General features: G+C 47.7%; 1 protein-coding gene across 1 annotated transcript; it reads right to left on the minus strand.

Annotated features, from left to right (window-relative positions):
- Nucleotides 1-2,724: 2,724 nt before the first annotated feature.
- Nucleotides 2,725-6,947, minus strand: POU3F2 (POU class 3 homeobox 2). Its single transcript, XM_045391255.3, has one exon. It carries the CDS (start codon nucleotides 6,644-6,646, stop codon nucleotides 5,315-5,317), a length of 1,332 nt encoding a protein of 443 aa, XP_045247190.1. The 5' UTR covers nucleotides 6,647-6,947; the 3' UTR covers nucleotides 2,725-5,314.
- Nucleotides 6,948-15,840: the final 8,893 nt, after the last annotated feature.

Consider the following 15,840-nt stretch of genomic DNA (forward strand, 5'->3'; position numbering starts at 1 on the left):
GGCATAATAAATTATTTCTAAAACCTCTAACAGCTAAGTCAAGCAGAGGTGTCTTTAAGATAAAGGAAGGTACTGTATGATAAAGTTTATTAAGTTTTCTTCTTTTAAAGGAGGGAACAAATTTCCTAGTTTCCCACCAAACACCAGAAAAATGTTAAAATATTCGTTGTTTCCTTATCTCCTTATCAGTCAAGCAAGGCCTTAGGAAAACGAAAAAAGCCATTTTCTGGTACCCTCATGCCTGCCTGATAAGGAAGCATTAAAATAACACTGGCCCAGTTCTGAAAACATGGGTCAGTTAATTCCATGATTTGTTAGCTGGGTGGCAGGCCCCTGCCACTTTTGCCTTGTTTCCCATCCTGAATCAAATGGTGGGAATAGGTATCAGAAGCCCTGATTCTTTCCTACCGCCGTCTGCCCCCGTTAAAAGAATATGCATGATTGAAAAGTAAACTTTCCTAAACAGGGAAAATGTTTATATAAAACATAGTTGTACATTCCATTTAGTTTTAATATCAAGATTCATAGTACTTCAAGATGCATGTTTTTCTTTCACTTTAAATAAACACTGTGCTTTGCCCTACTCACTGAAATATACAAGCAGACCCAAAGAATCACTTTTACCTTTGACCCTCACTGCACCAGCCTTCTTTCTTTTTCTGTACAAGTTTCATTATTTGCCTCATTTTAAAACTTGTGTAGAAATTCAATAGAATCTAGAACAGAGTTCTATAAACTGTTTGAAAAAATCAACCAAGCCAAATCATGGAGACTAGTGATAGAGAGATAATTTAACCTGGCTCCCCAGCACTATTCAAGCTGCCTCCAAAGTAAGGCAAGTGAAAAGCAAATGAATGCAGCATATAGACATATATGTGCAGGTACCAATGCACCCAAATGCCACCCCCCTCCCCCATTGTTGCTGTTGCATCTCTTTATTAGTTGCTTTTGAAAAAATAAGAAGGTAGATGAATGTCTTTACCAAAGCCATTTCACCAGAAATTTTGCCAAACAGTGTGTGGCCTCCACTGGTAGGAGCAGGAAGGGAAGGGGAAGAGACCAGTGCTTTTGTTGCTACCATCTGAAATGTAAAGGCGGTTACTTCGTGGGAACCGAGAATGTTTAGGACTGCCAAACGTAATATTATTTGTGGCTATTCCCTCCATCTGACCTTCACATAACTCTTTTTCACATGATCATTTCTCCCCCATATTATTACATAAATTTTAAAAGTAACATACTTTGAAGAAACACAGGAGGTCTTTGGGACAGCTGTATTCTGCATTGTCTTAGGAGAAAGAAAGGGTTTGTTGTTATGGCTAGCCAACATCTTAGGGGCAACTGACCCACAAATTTCTCCCAGTGGCAGTGATGGGGTTTTCCACATTAGTGTGTAATACATTCCCCAAACCAGTGTGGCAACTACCTGAGTAGCCTTATGATCTGAACAGCAAGCATGGGTCAAAACCACGGTGTGCACGTTTAACATGTGATGGTTTCCAGTCAGCAGCCCCTGTGGCTAAGAACAAAAATGCCTTCTCAAGGTCCACTAAAATGCCCTGCAGAGGGCAGATGCTGCTTGTTTTCTGCCTGCAGTAGAGCAGAATATTGACCCAGAACTCAAATCTATACCCAGCTTAAACATTTTACCCATCAGCATGTCTGTGGTCACAAAACACTTCTTCTTTCTGTCACTTCTCGTTCAGACTATTGAGAAGATCATTTGGTGGAATCTGTTTGAGACCCATGTAATATTGACTAGGAGTTAGAAAAGATGATCAGATGTAATAAGCCCAGAAACTACCTTTCAAAATGGACATTTATACTTAAACCAATGTTCCAAGGAGGGGTTTAAATACATCATCAAACTTGTAAAGTGATCCAACACTGCTTGAAATTCTCACTAACCTTAAAACGGATTTTTGGTACTGTGTCATCTAAGATTGTCTGAAACAATCTGTTATTAGCATCACGGCTTGAATCTCTCCCATATGTTCTTTTTTTTTTTTTTCTTTACTTGCTTTAAAGCCCATTTGTATGCCTAATGAAAAATAGACACAATTGTATAAACCATTGTAAAATTCATCTTTTTATGCAAACCAAACAGGAATAATGTATAGGATCTACTTCTAATCATTTAGTAAACACACAATAGCATACTATCAGGGTTATTCTTTGTTAAGAGATACTTGTAAATTATTACAAATAATAATCTCCTAAATCCTGCCTTTCTGTAGATCCCAAATTATATGAGGACCTGTGGGTAGAGATTAAAGTCCACCTAGTTCCACTGATGTTCTCCAAAACTGCACAATTGAATAAGGTACAGTTAACCTGGAAAGAAGATGCAGGCATATCTGCACATATTTAAAGGGGACAAACATCTCAACAAATTGAAGCTCAAACCCAATGACCATTTCTATTTAATGCTACAGGCATAGTGGCTGAAAGATTTGGGACTAATAGTTTTTGCAAAGAAAAGTGAATTAGACCAGTAGTCTCCATTTAAAAAAAAAAAAGCCTCTGAAAGTTATGAACATGAAATCTGGCAGTATATGCATAAAATTTATTCCAAAACTTTATGAAGTATAAAGGAAGGGAAGTGTTTTACACACAACTCAACTCAGTCAATTTAAGGTCTAGGGTTTTCCCCCCTTAAAACTTGGCACTATCTTTAAAAATAAAATAAAGATATTTCAATAATTAGAACAAACTATGAAGGTATTGTGCATTTCTGTTTTATGTAGATAATAAAATATTACTTTAACATAAATATATAAGGATCTCTGCGTTTTTATTTTCCCCACAAGCACAACCAAATGTACCAAAAACAAAGTATTTTTTAAGAGACTGAACAAAAAAATTACATCCCATATAGATTTTGCTCACCTATTCATTTAAAGCTACAGAAAAACAGTTTCCAGAACCTTTTTGCTTCAAAAGAAATAAATATACATTGAGGCAGGCCACTTAAAAATGATATGAAAATATTTCCCTGGGTAGCATTAAAAAAAAGAAAAATAGACAAAGAAACATTTAAACTATTTCTGCATTTCAAAAGACAGATATTAAACATATATACATAGTGGTAAGGTTCAGTGGTAACTTTCATCTTAGTAAACCTATAAGAGTCAGAGAAGCTGTAGATACATCCTCTGAACTCCAGCTTCTGACCTTACCTACTTGGTAATAAGTATCTGAAAATTCATTTCCTCCCTTCACCAGTGGCTATTTGCCCTGCTCTGGATAGCTTCACTAAAGGCCAGTCCCCATACCTCAGGAACGAGCAGCGTGATGTACCCGAAGCAGCTCCGTGCCCATCTCCTTGTGACATTCATTGGGGGAAATGAAATACAGGCAAATAAATATGCCCATTATAAGTCACCATTTATCTTGCAAAAACATTGAAAATGAAACAATCACAGGTGTTTGAAAAGACAATATAAAGCATATTTCCTAAAACCTTAAAGACTAATGAGTGCAATGCTAATCTGATGCTGAACCATAATTTTATGGTAGTGAGACTTTCATTTTTTAAAATAAAAATTTATCTAATACCTAACTGGAAAAAAAAACCCCAAACTTTTAAGATTAATAAAAAGTGTTTTCCCTTTTAGCGCCCTTTTGTGCTGATTTTTCTTTTAAATTTTAACTGATCACAGTTTAATGGTATTTATTTTCAATACAGTTACAAGTTTTTTCACCTACACTTTCCAGTAGAGTCTTTTGTGTTTGGAGTTAACCGTTTTCCATCAAGATAAGGTCAAAAATGCACTTAAAACTATTAACAAAGGGGAGAAAGGAAGGATTGAAAATGGCATTTTTTCCCCCTTCATTTGCCTTCCTTAGTGAAAGAGGGGGGAGAAAGCTGTCCAAGTCAAAGTGGTATATTCTGCAATAAATTACAGGAAAAGAGGGCGTGGGACCCTAAATATGACTTGACAAACAAATGAGCTAGTGAAGACAAAACCTGTCTACTGCGTGGAGATCGTCTATGTATGCTGTGGGTATTTGTGTGCTAAAAAACACAGCCTTATGCATACACTATTAAGTTCTTGGGTCCTTTTTTATGTAAAAAAAAAAAAAAAGCTTATTAGAGAAACAAAGTTTAACTGCTGCTGTCAGCATAAAGAATTCTTCATAATTGTTACTAAAACTGAAGGTAGAGAACTATATAGGGATATCTGAAGATATATACTTCCCTAGTTCTCTTCAAAGTGCCACTTTCTTTCTGCTGGACAACTCTGGAAATATATTTAACCTCCACATTTCCTCTGAGCTCTTTCACAATGGGCCCGCCTGATAAAATGAAGCAATCAGTCACTCACTATCGATTTTTCTTTTTCTTCCCTCCATAACCTCCCCCAGAAACACTGCCTGAAAATGAAGTTTACTTTGTGGCTCGTATCAACAACCAATGCTTATTTTTATATTGCAAACTGGATTCTTGCCTTGGATAAAGCGGGTAGACCACGCACATTTCCTGAAAGCAGAGAATTGTCTATTTTGTATGAAGCCAATCGTTTTGCTTTGGTAAGAGGAACAAATAGATGTTACACCCTTGTAAGGGGAATCTGAAGGTAACCAAAGTTCACAAACAGTACGAATAAGGGGCAACACAAGAACATTAGAAATGGAGAGAGGCCAAGAGCTGGCTTCAACTCTCTCCGATGAATAAAGCAAAGCAAAACAAAATCCCCCAAAACGGCAATTCCCAAATTAACGGTGGGGAGAAAGAGAAAATATGTTCATGAATTTGTTCATGTAAACTTCAATTTTCTTGCAGTGCAAATTTATGTGGTTAAATTTTGCCTATATCAAAGAACGTGTGTATTTTTTCCTCTTTCCTGATGGGAATCCACATCAAATAAACACAGCAGCATGTGCCAACTCCAAGCATCAGGAAGCTGCGTCTTGTGTTTATCATGGTTTGGTGGATATTTTTTCCCTTTTTGGTAATTTATTTAGTTTTGCCAGGTATTTATCTCAGTGCTTGCCATCTCTCTATCTCTCTCTCTCTTTCTATCTATCACACACTCTCCTCACTCTCTCCAGGAGACACTCCACTCCATTGCCTGGTTACTCGTCTGCAAAGGTCAAAACACATCATTACACCTGCTACCTTTAAAGGATAGTCCAGTGTCTTAGTTGCTTTCCTTTTTCCTTATTTTTTTTTTCTTTTTAAGGGACGGGGAAATAGTAATTAAAAATAAAAGAACAATCAGAAGTTAGAGAGGGAACAAGAGGGCCGGGAAAGGGCCAAGGACCGAAGGGGAGGGGGAGCCCCGCGCTCTGCCCCTCCCCCCGCTCGAGTTCACTGGACGGGCGTCTGCACCCCGTGGTGTGGTGGCGTGTCCCTACTCCCCCCGTACACATCCTCGGCGCCCGGCAGAGTCCCTCCGGGAGGGGTCATCCTTTTCTCTTTCTGTCTCCTGTTACAAAACCAAACTCTCACCACCTCCTTCTCCAGCTGTAAGCTGTCCGCGAGGGAGGTGATCTCCTGGGCCGAGGGCTTGGGGCATTTGAGGAAATGGCTCTCCAGAGCCCCCTTGACGCTCACCTCGATGGAGGTCCGCTTTTTCCGCTTGCGCCCTTGCGCTGCGATCTTGTCTATGCTCGTGGGGCTGCCCGAGGACGAGTCTGCCTCCTCCAACCACTTGTTCAACAAAGGCTTCAGCTTGCACATGTTCTTGAAGCTCAGCTGCAGGGCCTCAAACCTACAGATGGTGGTCTGCGAGAACACGTTGCCATACAGAGTGCCCAGAGCCAGCCCCACGTCCGCTTGGGTAAATCCCAGTTTGATCCGCCGCTGCTTGAACTGCTTGGCGAACTGCTCCAGGTCGTCCGAGGTCGGCGTGTCCTCGTCCGAGTGCGGGTCGTGGTGCGCGCCTGGGTGGCCAGGCGGACCCTGCGGGGGCGGCGGGGGCGGCGGCTGCTGGTGAGGGTGCGAGTGCGGGTGGGGGTGGTGGTCGGCATGGTGTGGCTCATCGTGCGCGTCCCGCAGGCCGTGGTGGTGCAGCCCAGCCGGCTGCCCGCCGGCACCCAGCATGCCGTTCACCGTGAAGCTGGGCTGCGAGTAGAGCAAGCCGCCGTTGGACGCTCCCATGGAGGGTGGGAGGTGCGCTGTAGCCGCCGCGCTCCGCCATGCCCCGGGCCCCGGGTGGTGGTTAGCGGCGTGGTGCACCAGATGCGGCGGACGCTGTTGCTGCTGCTGCTGCTGCTGTTGCTGCTGTTGCTGCTGCTGTTGCTGTTGCTGCTGCTGGTGCTGCTGCTGCAGGGCGCCTGGCCCGTGCAGCTCGTCGCCGCGGCCGCCCTGCTGCACCACCACCGAGGGCTTGATGTCCGGCTGGCCCAGGGGGCTGGTGGACCACGGGGAGCCGTCGCCGCCGCCCCCGCCGCCGCCCCCGCCCCCCCCGCCGCCGCCGCCGCCCCCGCCGCCGCCGCCGTGGGACAGCGCGGTGATCCACTGGTGAGCGTGGCTGAGCGGGTGTCCGTTGCTCTGCAGCGCGCCGTAGTCGCCCTGCACCAGGCTCTGCGCTTCGCGGTAGCCCCCCGCGCCCTGCTGCATGCCGCCGGGCGGCTCGGCGTGCACGATGGAGGCGCTGGAGGTGAGCAGGCTGTAGTGGTTAGACGCTGCGGTCGCCATGACTCTCGGAGCCGGACTGAGCGCTCCGGTTAAAGGAGCCGCGCATTTGACAGTTACTTTTTCGCCTCGGGCTCCCTCTCCTCGCTAGCTCTTTCTCCTCTCTCTCCCACAGCGGGCAGCTCCGACGCCCGCTCCGACGCCTTCTGTTGCTGCTCCTGCTATTACTGCTGCTGCTGCCGCCGCCGCCGCCTCCCGCCTGCCCGCCCTCGCTCTCTTTCTCCTCCTCTCCCTCCTTCTCGCTCTCGCTCACTCTCTGACTAGCTCGGCGCTCCCCCCTCTCCCTGCTCTCTCCAGCTCTCTCCCGCTCTCTTGGCAGCGCCGGCTCGCAGCGGCACGCGCCTGGGCCCCGCCCCCTCCGCCCCCTCCCATTGGCTCCGCGCCCTTTGATTTACGTGGATACCGCTAGCAACCTCCCAGGCCGGCGCCACTGATTGGTGCAGAGCTACTCCCTCCCCCTCCCCCGGGCTCGGAGTCCTCCTAGCCCTCCTCCTAGTCCCCTTCGCCTCCCGATTCAGATTCCCTCAGTTCTCACCCCCTCCTTCTTCCTCACCCAGGGCCTCCTCCGCCCTCTCTCGGATGGGCCCCGCCCCCCATCTGTCTCCCAGGCAGAGAAGCCGGGCAGGGGGGCGGTCCCGGTGCTCTTACCGACCACAGACACTTGGAAGACTAGGATTGGGGTGGGGGGCGGGGGCAGTGGTGTCCACTTTCTTTTTCCAGTAGGGCTTTAAGATGGGAAAACGGAGGGGTTAAGAGAAAAGTTGGGTCGCACCCAGCCAGCGGGAGTCGGATTTTTATTCACTTAGGGACAAACACACAGTGTGTATCTCTTAAACCTATAGCCAAAAGCCAGACTTGTTCCCCTGTTCAACTCTCCTTGCATTCCACGGTTAGAGTTTCAGTGCACAAGTGACTCTTGCTCCAGGGTGTGCGGACACTTCTGCCCCAGTAAAGCTCTTCTCCTTCCCCTCTACCCCGTGGCTGGCACAGGCTCTCTTCCTTTTAGCTTCCAGGCCCAATTGTCTCCCAGTCCCTCGGGGAAAGAACCCCGACAGAAGCAGGCTCAGCCGGCGTCGCGGCTTTTAAGTCACTCCTGTGAAGACTCAAGAGTGCTTGCTCTGACAGCGTAGCGGTCTGAACTGAAAACAAAACAAAACTCTAAAAGTCTCTGTCAGATTCACACGCCGGCGCGCGCAGTTTTTGGTTTAGAAAACTAGAAGCCTGCGTGGGCTCCGCCTTGTGCGAGGCTGCCGGAGTGCTGGCGAGGGGTGTGCGGCCTCGTGGGGGCGGCGCAGTCGCCAAAGGCCACCTCGGGAAGCGGCGCAGAGGGGCTGCGTGCGCGATTCCCCGCGCTCCTACCGCTGGTGGGTGCAACTTTTCCGTTAGCCCCTTCGGAAGGAGGAAGAGTGTGTGAAGCAAATGGGCTGATGCCAGGGAAACCTTCCTAATCAGTAACTTCTGTGGGCGCTAGCGGGTGGGGTTAGTCTATGTCTTTGGCGCTGGCCAAAGCTTCCAGCTCAGCTTTTAGCAGTGAACTCCAGAGCAAGACTATGGGACCATGCACCCGCAGCGCCGCTCTACGGAGCGCGGGCGCGTCGCGCCATCAGTTCCTTAGCCGCCCAGAGCAGGTGCCGCCTGCGAATTTCCGAGCCTGCAAGCCCCGTAGCTAGAACCCGGGCGCCAACCCAGGCTGGAGCGGCGTGACCGCCACGCAGGGCCGGGTGTGTACATGGGCGCTGTAAAGCGAAATCAACAGTTACTGCCGGGAAAGGAATGACAGACCCCAGGGAACCTGGATCGCCTCCCCACCTCTCCCCTGGCTCTATCGCTGGTTTTGCCGGCGGTCGTAGGCTTGAGAGGGCAGCCAAATCAACGCTCAGAGGGAGCATTTTGGGGCCTCTGAGCATCTGAATCCAGACAGCAGACTGGAGCGGGCCAGAAAATTCATCATGACTAACAAGGAGCCATGCTCTTTGGAGAGTGGCTGAGCTGTTTATAAATCACCACGTTGAGCACCCGCCCGGGCAAGACGCTTTGGCTGAGAATTTCCACGTGTCCTGTGTTTATGAGCGTGTGTGTGGGAGAGAAATGGATAGGGGAGGGGCGAGCCCACAGGCCGCCAGCAGGACGGACCTGCACCCCCACAACGCGCGCACCCGCGCGGCGAGGCGAAGCGAGGACACACACAGCGTGTCGCTCCGTCCCAGCGCAAGCGCGGGGCCACTCTGGCCGCGCGCCTGGGGGCTGCTAGGAATCCCATAACTTTGTCCAGCTAGGAAAAAATGAAAAAGTCCGAGCCTCAGCGCGCAGACTCAGTGGCTGGTGCCCGGGGCTCCTCAACCGCGAGCCAAGGGGCTGGGTGGCGGGCAGAACCGCCTTGTCCCTACTTCGGCCCTGCGTCCCCTGTGCTAGGCGCGTGACTTTCCCTGGGCCTTGGGGAGCGCACAGACAGCCCGCCAGTCGCATCTTCTCCTGACACGTCGCGCCTTTCTTTTCTCGGACCTGGGAGCTCAGAGCTCCCACAGACAGAAGAATCCAGCCCTGGGGAAGGGCCGCGTCCGAGTGCTAAGCAGCTCATACTTCTCCCCCACCTTTCTGGGGCAGGTGTCTGCTTTTCTCTGGATTTAATTTCACATTTCTCTAGGGACAAGGTCTTCTGCAGCCCATAGGATGATACACTCGAGAGAAGAATGAAGTTTCCAAATACATCTCCGAGGGAACTAAGGCGGCCTGGCTCTGAATCAATTGAAAAGTTCCTCCTCCTCTTATCTTTCTCTCCACACCCCACCCCACCCCCCGCCCTCCTCCCCGCAAAGGGCGCTAGTGTGAGAGGACAAGCTTAGGCTGCACGTGTACATCAAAACTTCCTGTCTGCGATAGGACATCACCGGCGATTAATGCTGAAATCCTTCCCACGTTGACTTCCCAGGTCTCCACTCCACCCTCCACCCCCGTCTCATTTCGCTGGCGGCCGAGGAGCCGAAACGTTCCCAACAGGGCTTAATATACCCAATAAATCCCCGGGAGTACACAAAGCAATAGCCTACCCGGGGCCTCAGTCTCTGCACCCCACCCCCACCCCCGAGCGCGGCCAATCGCCAGGCGGGCCAGGCTGGGCGCACACCACAGCTCTGAGCACCACCTCCCCACGAGCTACCGCCGCCTCCCCTCCAGGCGCCCGGGGCCCGGTTGGCGCGAATGCCGGGTTCCGAGCACCCTGGGATTCCTGGTCTGCCTCCCAACGCGGCACCTTTTTGGGGCTCCTGAAACCTGAGCTCTCGCAGGTTTTAGGTCCAGTCGGGGGCCTCTCCACTGGTTCCTCCCCCGCCCCGTGCTCTCGGGGCCCATTCTTTGGGCTGACCGTGTCAGGGCAGAGTCCGCGCGTCTGCCTGCCATTCTCCGCCCGCATAAAAGCACGTTGAAGGTGTCTCGGGCAGACACCTCCAGGTTTTGATTCAGTTCATTCCCTTTCACTGTTCAAAGCAGCTGTTCAAATACACAGACTGCTTACGTTGACGTGGAGAGGATTTCAAACAACGCTAAAATGCTTTGAACTGACAAGGTGTCTTGATATCTCCCTCACTCCAGCACAGCTCCTCGAGATCACTCGCTAGGACAATGGCTGAGCAGGCGGTTCATGCGGGCCTCGCCGCCTCCGGGCGCGGACTGCCCGGTGTCCTAAGCCCCTTCCGCAAGGACAGGATGGAGGCACCTGTGGGGAGATGCTGGCACCACCCCAGCTTTTTCTCCCAGGTCCGGAAGAACCTCTACTCAGTCAGTACCCTGAGCTGGACTTGTCTGGAGAAACGGAGCCGACTCCCTCTTGCCGGGGCGCGCTGAGTGGAGGGGAAACATCCTAGAATAACAGAACTACACCAAAAAGACATCCATGTTATCTCTCACATTTTCACACTCCTCGAGATAGTGAGCTCGACCTGGGTCTTAGTAGCACCTAGCACCTTGACAAAATCCCCCAAATTTCCACCTGATTAACAGTTATGGGGTCAGTCCATGCACTGTCACTTGAACTCTAATTTGTTAACTCTTCCGTCTAGTAAACACACTCACACCATATATAAAATAGCATTTATTTATTTCTATATACCAGGAGTTGACAGAAAACCCACCATGACCACTCCCATACATTGAGCTGGAGGCACACAATTACTAAAACAGAGGTGAAACGGTATTCATTTGATCTTAATTTTTTCTTATTTATGTAGTCCCAGGATAATAGGAATCAGGAAACGAAAGAAAACAGTAAGAATTTTCTTAGGAGATGGCCATTGGGGGAGTGGAGGTGGCAGCTGGTTTAAACCTAGGTAAAACTAGAAAAAGAAACTGTTTCTTTTTTCATATATCCACCTTGGAGGATCATATTTGAATGTCCCTACTCCTCCTCCTCTTTTTAAAAAGCCTTGTCTCAGTCATTCATTCCTGTGCTTCCTGCTCTTCTGCTAGACCCCAGCAGCTGTTTGATTTGGTGAGACCCCCCTCCAACCTCTGAGTGGAACTTCTTTACTAAGGGCCTGCAGAATGTCAAAACTGAGGCTCCGGCTTCAGATCTAGAGCTTTGAACAGCCAATCCACACAAAAAGGCAGCTGGCTGCTTTAATGAAAACTGCCATAAAGCTTCAAGAACTTCAGCCTTGGGGGATGCATTTATAAGGAACATGGAAAATGCATTTCCAAGTTGCTGGTTCTTGGGAGAGACATAATAAACATTTACCAAAAAAAAAAAAAAAAAAAAAAAAAAAAAAAAAAGGGACAGAACTTATTATCTTTAATTATGCAACAGCACATTTTCTCCTGAAGCAATAAAGCTTCCATATGAATTTGTATGTTACTATCTATACCTACATTTTGCAAATTCCTAAATGTGCATCTGTCCTTACGTCATAAAAGGTCTTGAAGAATGAAAAGTTTTCTGAAAGTTGAAACTCTCCTATGTCATATGCTTGGCAACTCTGGCCACACATCACATACAAAAATTCTATTTTACCTTCATTACTGTGTAAACCAGTGAAATGTAATGTCCTTAATTCAGTATTTGAAATAAAATTATCTGTATTTATAGATATTATCTTACCCTTTTTCATCAAGTTATAAATTTTATCATTAAAAACAGTCCCCCCTTTGTAGTCTGCAAGTGAATATTTTATAGACAGGGATGGCTTGAAGACATCTAACACCATGTCACCCAGATAGTCTAGCTGTTTCAAGGATTACTTTAAGTAATTTATCAAAGGAAGCCTGCTAAATCCTGAGTGGTAAATATGAGGCCTTAGGAGGGAGAAAACATAAAGAAAGCATTCCATCAGTGTGTAAGATAAATTCTGTTTGGAGGAGTTAATATAGCTTGTTTATATGAAATCTCAGAAACAGAACAAAAAATCTCAGAAACAGAACAGGAGACAATTGGTGGCTTCTAGTTTGCTTCCCGCAATTTCACTTTCAAAGGACTAACAGTTAAATGACCTCTTAACAATGGAGCCTAAAGGTGTCTGTGTGTGTGTGTGTGTGTGTGTGTGTGCGCGCGCGCGCGCGCGTGTGTGTGCGCGCACACGCACAGATAGGCTAGCTCGCGTTTTCTCCCCCTAGCCTTAAAGCAGGTGGATGGCTGGCCACCAGTAGGGGATGACAACTCTTTGATAAATTAAAGTGATTTCAACAGAAACCTTCTTAGCTCTAAAGCATTTGGAAATGTAGTGAGATGAAGTTCTTGCTGGAGCTCCTGGCTTCTCTCATCCTCTGGAGGAATTTTCGAAGAGGAAGGCAAGCTACGGACGAGTGCACTAACATACACCTGCGCACAGAGGCGGGCTGGGCAAGTGGGAGGAGGGTGTACTCAGCTATTTCACTGAAGCCATTTCCAAGGGCTAGGGCTGTTGCTCCAGCCCTGGGATAAACAGGCTGTATTTGGTTGAAGTTGGACTTCAGTTCTCTTATTCTGCCTGCACACAGCACGAATGCAAATCCTTCTGAAGTGCACAAGTGCACTTAACAATTGTGTCGTTAGTGTCCGGGAGGACGGGGGCGGGGAGGGGGGAAGGGGGGACGGGAAGGAGAGCAGGTGGTGCACTGGCGGGAGAGATGCTTTTCTGGAGAGCAGTTAACCACAGCCGTAATAACTGTGGGCCAGAATCTTCTGCTAGGTCTCAGAGTTTCGAATCTGTCATTCTAGACAGCTTTTGGACATCATAAAGTTAGGGATGATTGTATTTTTAAAGACAGGTTTCCAGAATTTGGGTCCTGGGAACATAGGGGCAGAAGTTGGCCGGAAGAGGAGGCAGGAAGAGGAAGCCTTAGGTAGATTGGAGCAGGGAGACCTCCTGGCTCCTCTTGTCTTTTCTGAGAGTTTTCGATGGTAATCTAGGGCAGCCGGGTCCCAGCATTAAATGCAAAATAGGAAAACAGAACACGGCCGAGTCATAGGCCTGATCATATTAATGCCCTAGGTCAGAGGGAGAGAATAATGAATAGGCACGGAGCTCAGTTCGTGGAAGGGAACTTAATTAACCTTGGGAGAGTGAAAGAAAGTCAGAGATCATGCCTAGTACTTCGGTCTGGGGTGCTTATATTAATATATGTGTGTGTGTGTGTATGTGTGTGTGTGTGTGTGTGTGTGTTGGGCGGGGGAGAGGAGTAGTCTGCTCTATGCATTTTTCTAATATATATATTTTCTAACCCTGGAAAAAGGTGGAGTTTGTACTCCTCAGGGCCATCCAAACACCCACACAGTGCCCGCAGGGAACTCCCCTACGGGAGCCCCCGAACTCGGTAGTGAGGTCCTGTGTCCTAGCCTCGGCCCGCGTGGGGGATTAGTGGGGGTAGAAAGCAAGAGCTGAGGCTTCCCAGCGCCCTGGCCTGACCCCGGGAGGGACTGCTCTGGAAAGGATGAAGGTGGGGGTGGTGGGGAGGGATGTTCCGTGGTCGAAGAGCGCCCAGGCAGGTCCTGGCTGGGATCCGGGGGAGGAAGACGAGGGCGAGAAGCAGGAGGCCGGGCCATTGTCCAGGGAGGGCGCATTTTTGTCCGGATGCTGCTGGTTGCTATAGCGAGGAGGGAAATCCAAACAGAAAGGCTCAGTTCTCCTCCCTGGGGCCTGGGAGCAGCCCTCCCTCCTCTCAACCAAAATAAAAGTGCCGCCTGGGGCCTGGCACCCTTTCCCTGAGAGCCGACTGCTGGCTCGAGGAGAAGGACCCGGAGGACCCGGGCACTGAGCAAGGGAAGGGGGGCAGGCCCCGCGGGGAACGGCCAAGCAGCTTACTGCTGGAGCGAGCGGAAAGTCCCAGCTACTCTCCCCCTTTCGTCCCCCGGCCCAACTGTTTTCCTGCCCCTATTTTGTTTAGGAAAAATCCCACAACTTTCTCCAACTTATGCCTTCCCAGTGGTTGAAACCCCTTCTCCGCTGGGCTGATGGCAGCGATTCCGCATTGAAGGCGCGGTCCGAGGAGAGGGACCCGCGCGCGGCGCCGGCAGTGTACAGAGGAGCGGCAATACCAGCGGCGGAACGGCCTGTTAGGAGAGTTTAAAAATCAGTCAAAGGAAAACCTTACTAGAAAGAAGTGTAGTTGCAAATTTCTCACATTTAAGAGACTCTTATTTTGCAGTAGGCTTTTTTTTTTTTTTTTTTTTTGATGTCTTGCTATTCAACTTTGAAAACAGTGTGTGAAGGGAAGGTTGCGATGAAGGTTTTTTTTTTTTTTTTTTTTTTTTTTTTTTTTTTGCCGCTTATAATTTCTCCAATAGTATAGCTCAGAAGAGTGAGGAGGAAAACAATAATATTTAGTTAATGGTGAGTTGTTAGTTTCAGAAAATTTTGAGTTTGTTCTTTTAAAAGAGGTTATATAGTCTGCTCTATCTCAGATAATGAGCTAAGATTTTATTTGTAGGGACAAGTTATCTATACCAGAAGGACATGGATAGTTGAAACTTGAAAAATTGATTCTCTGTTACTCTCCTGTGACTTTGAAAGCCCCACCACACTATCTCTCTTTGTTTCTTTCTGTCTATCTTTTGCCTAGAAGCAGCATGAAAAACTAGACAGAAAAACTTTTATTTGACCTTAGGAAGCCATTTGAAAGGCATAGTCAAAGCATTTTTCTACATCCTCCATTTAAAATATATGCTTTCCTTTCCAATGACAAATTCCTTTTTTAGAAAAGTTATAACTTTGTAAGAAGTCTCTTAATTCACGATGACATCCACATTTTTAAAAAAATGCTTGAAAGAAATCATGTTAATGAAGAGAACATTTGCAGTAATTTGGAGGTAATTATCAGAATCACTACATATTCGCAGAGGCTTGAACAATACGTGTTCAGAGAAAAGCAAAACACATTATTTTAATAGTCTGATATGCAAACTATGGACCGTTCAATTATGTGGCTTAATAATGCATACATGATGTGATCTTGTTATTGGGATGGGTAGGTTTGTGGTGAGTCACTCCTAAGACCAAGAGTGCTCTCATATCCAGTAAAATCCATTGCCATGGATCAGGGGCCCATGCCAAACTACATTTAAGAGAATAAAAATTAATGACTGAGAATTTGAGCGTTAAATTAACATTAATTATATGACCTGCATGCTGGAAAGATTAAATTTCTTATGCCCTAATTAGATAACGTCTCCTCATACATCAAACAATTTCTATTTTTATTTCCAGGTTTCAGGAATACAATGCAAAGTGCTGAGAGGCAGTAGTTGAGGATTTTCCTTCTCCCAAGTCAGAGTTTGGGGGTGTCTAGCCACCGTCTTCACTGTTTTCCTTTCTTTCCTTGACTGCATCAAAACAGGAGGTCATATTATTAGAGAATTAAGCTCATTCTCCACCTCGCACTAACAATGATAACTGGAGAGCAGGGAGTTGGTGGGTGGTCTCCAGGTACACCTGGAACATTAGAGGGACCTTTTACAGCTGTCCCAAAAAGCCTAGGTCACCAGTCAATGTCTCAGTCCAGGAAAATTAAGCGGCAAGACACCTGCAAGTAACGCCCAACCAAAACGCACCACACACTCGTTTCCAGTAGAAACGTCTAAGCTAGAAATGCAAGGACGAAACTTGATCCAAAGTGTGTTTGGAACAGAAAAATTATTTTCTTGGGGGGCATGAAGGACACACAACCAAGAGCCAAGACAACAGTATTCATTTCCTTCGTGAAGAGGTTTACTACAGGTTCGTCAGCCATTTCCT

Source organism: Macaca fascicularis, chromosome 4 (assembly GCF_037993035.2).
Source record: "Macaca fascicularis isolate 582-1 chromosome 4, T2T-MFA8v1.1".
NCBI lineage: Eukaryota > Metazoa > Chordata > Mammalia > Primates > Cercopithecidae > Macaca > Macaca fascicularis.

Bases quoted from the DNA above. Each gene is read 5' to 3' on its own strand.
- POU3F2 (XM_045391255.3), bottom strand. From the start codon at position 6,646: ATGGCGACCGCAGCGTCTAACCACTACAGCCTGCTCACCTCCAGCGCC.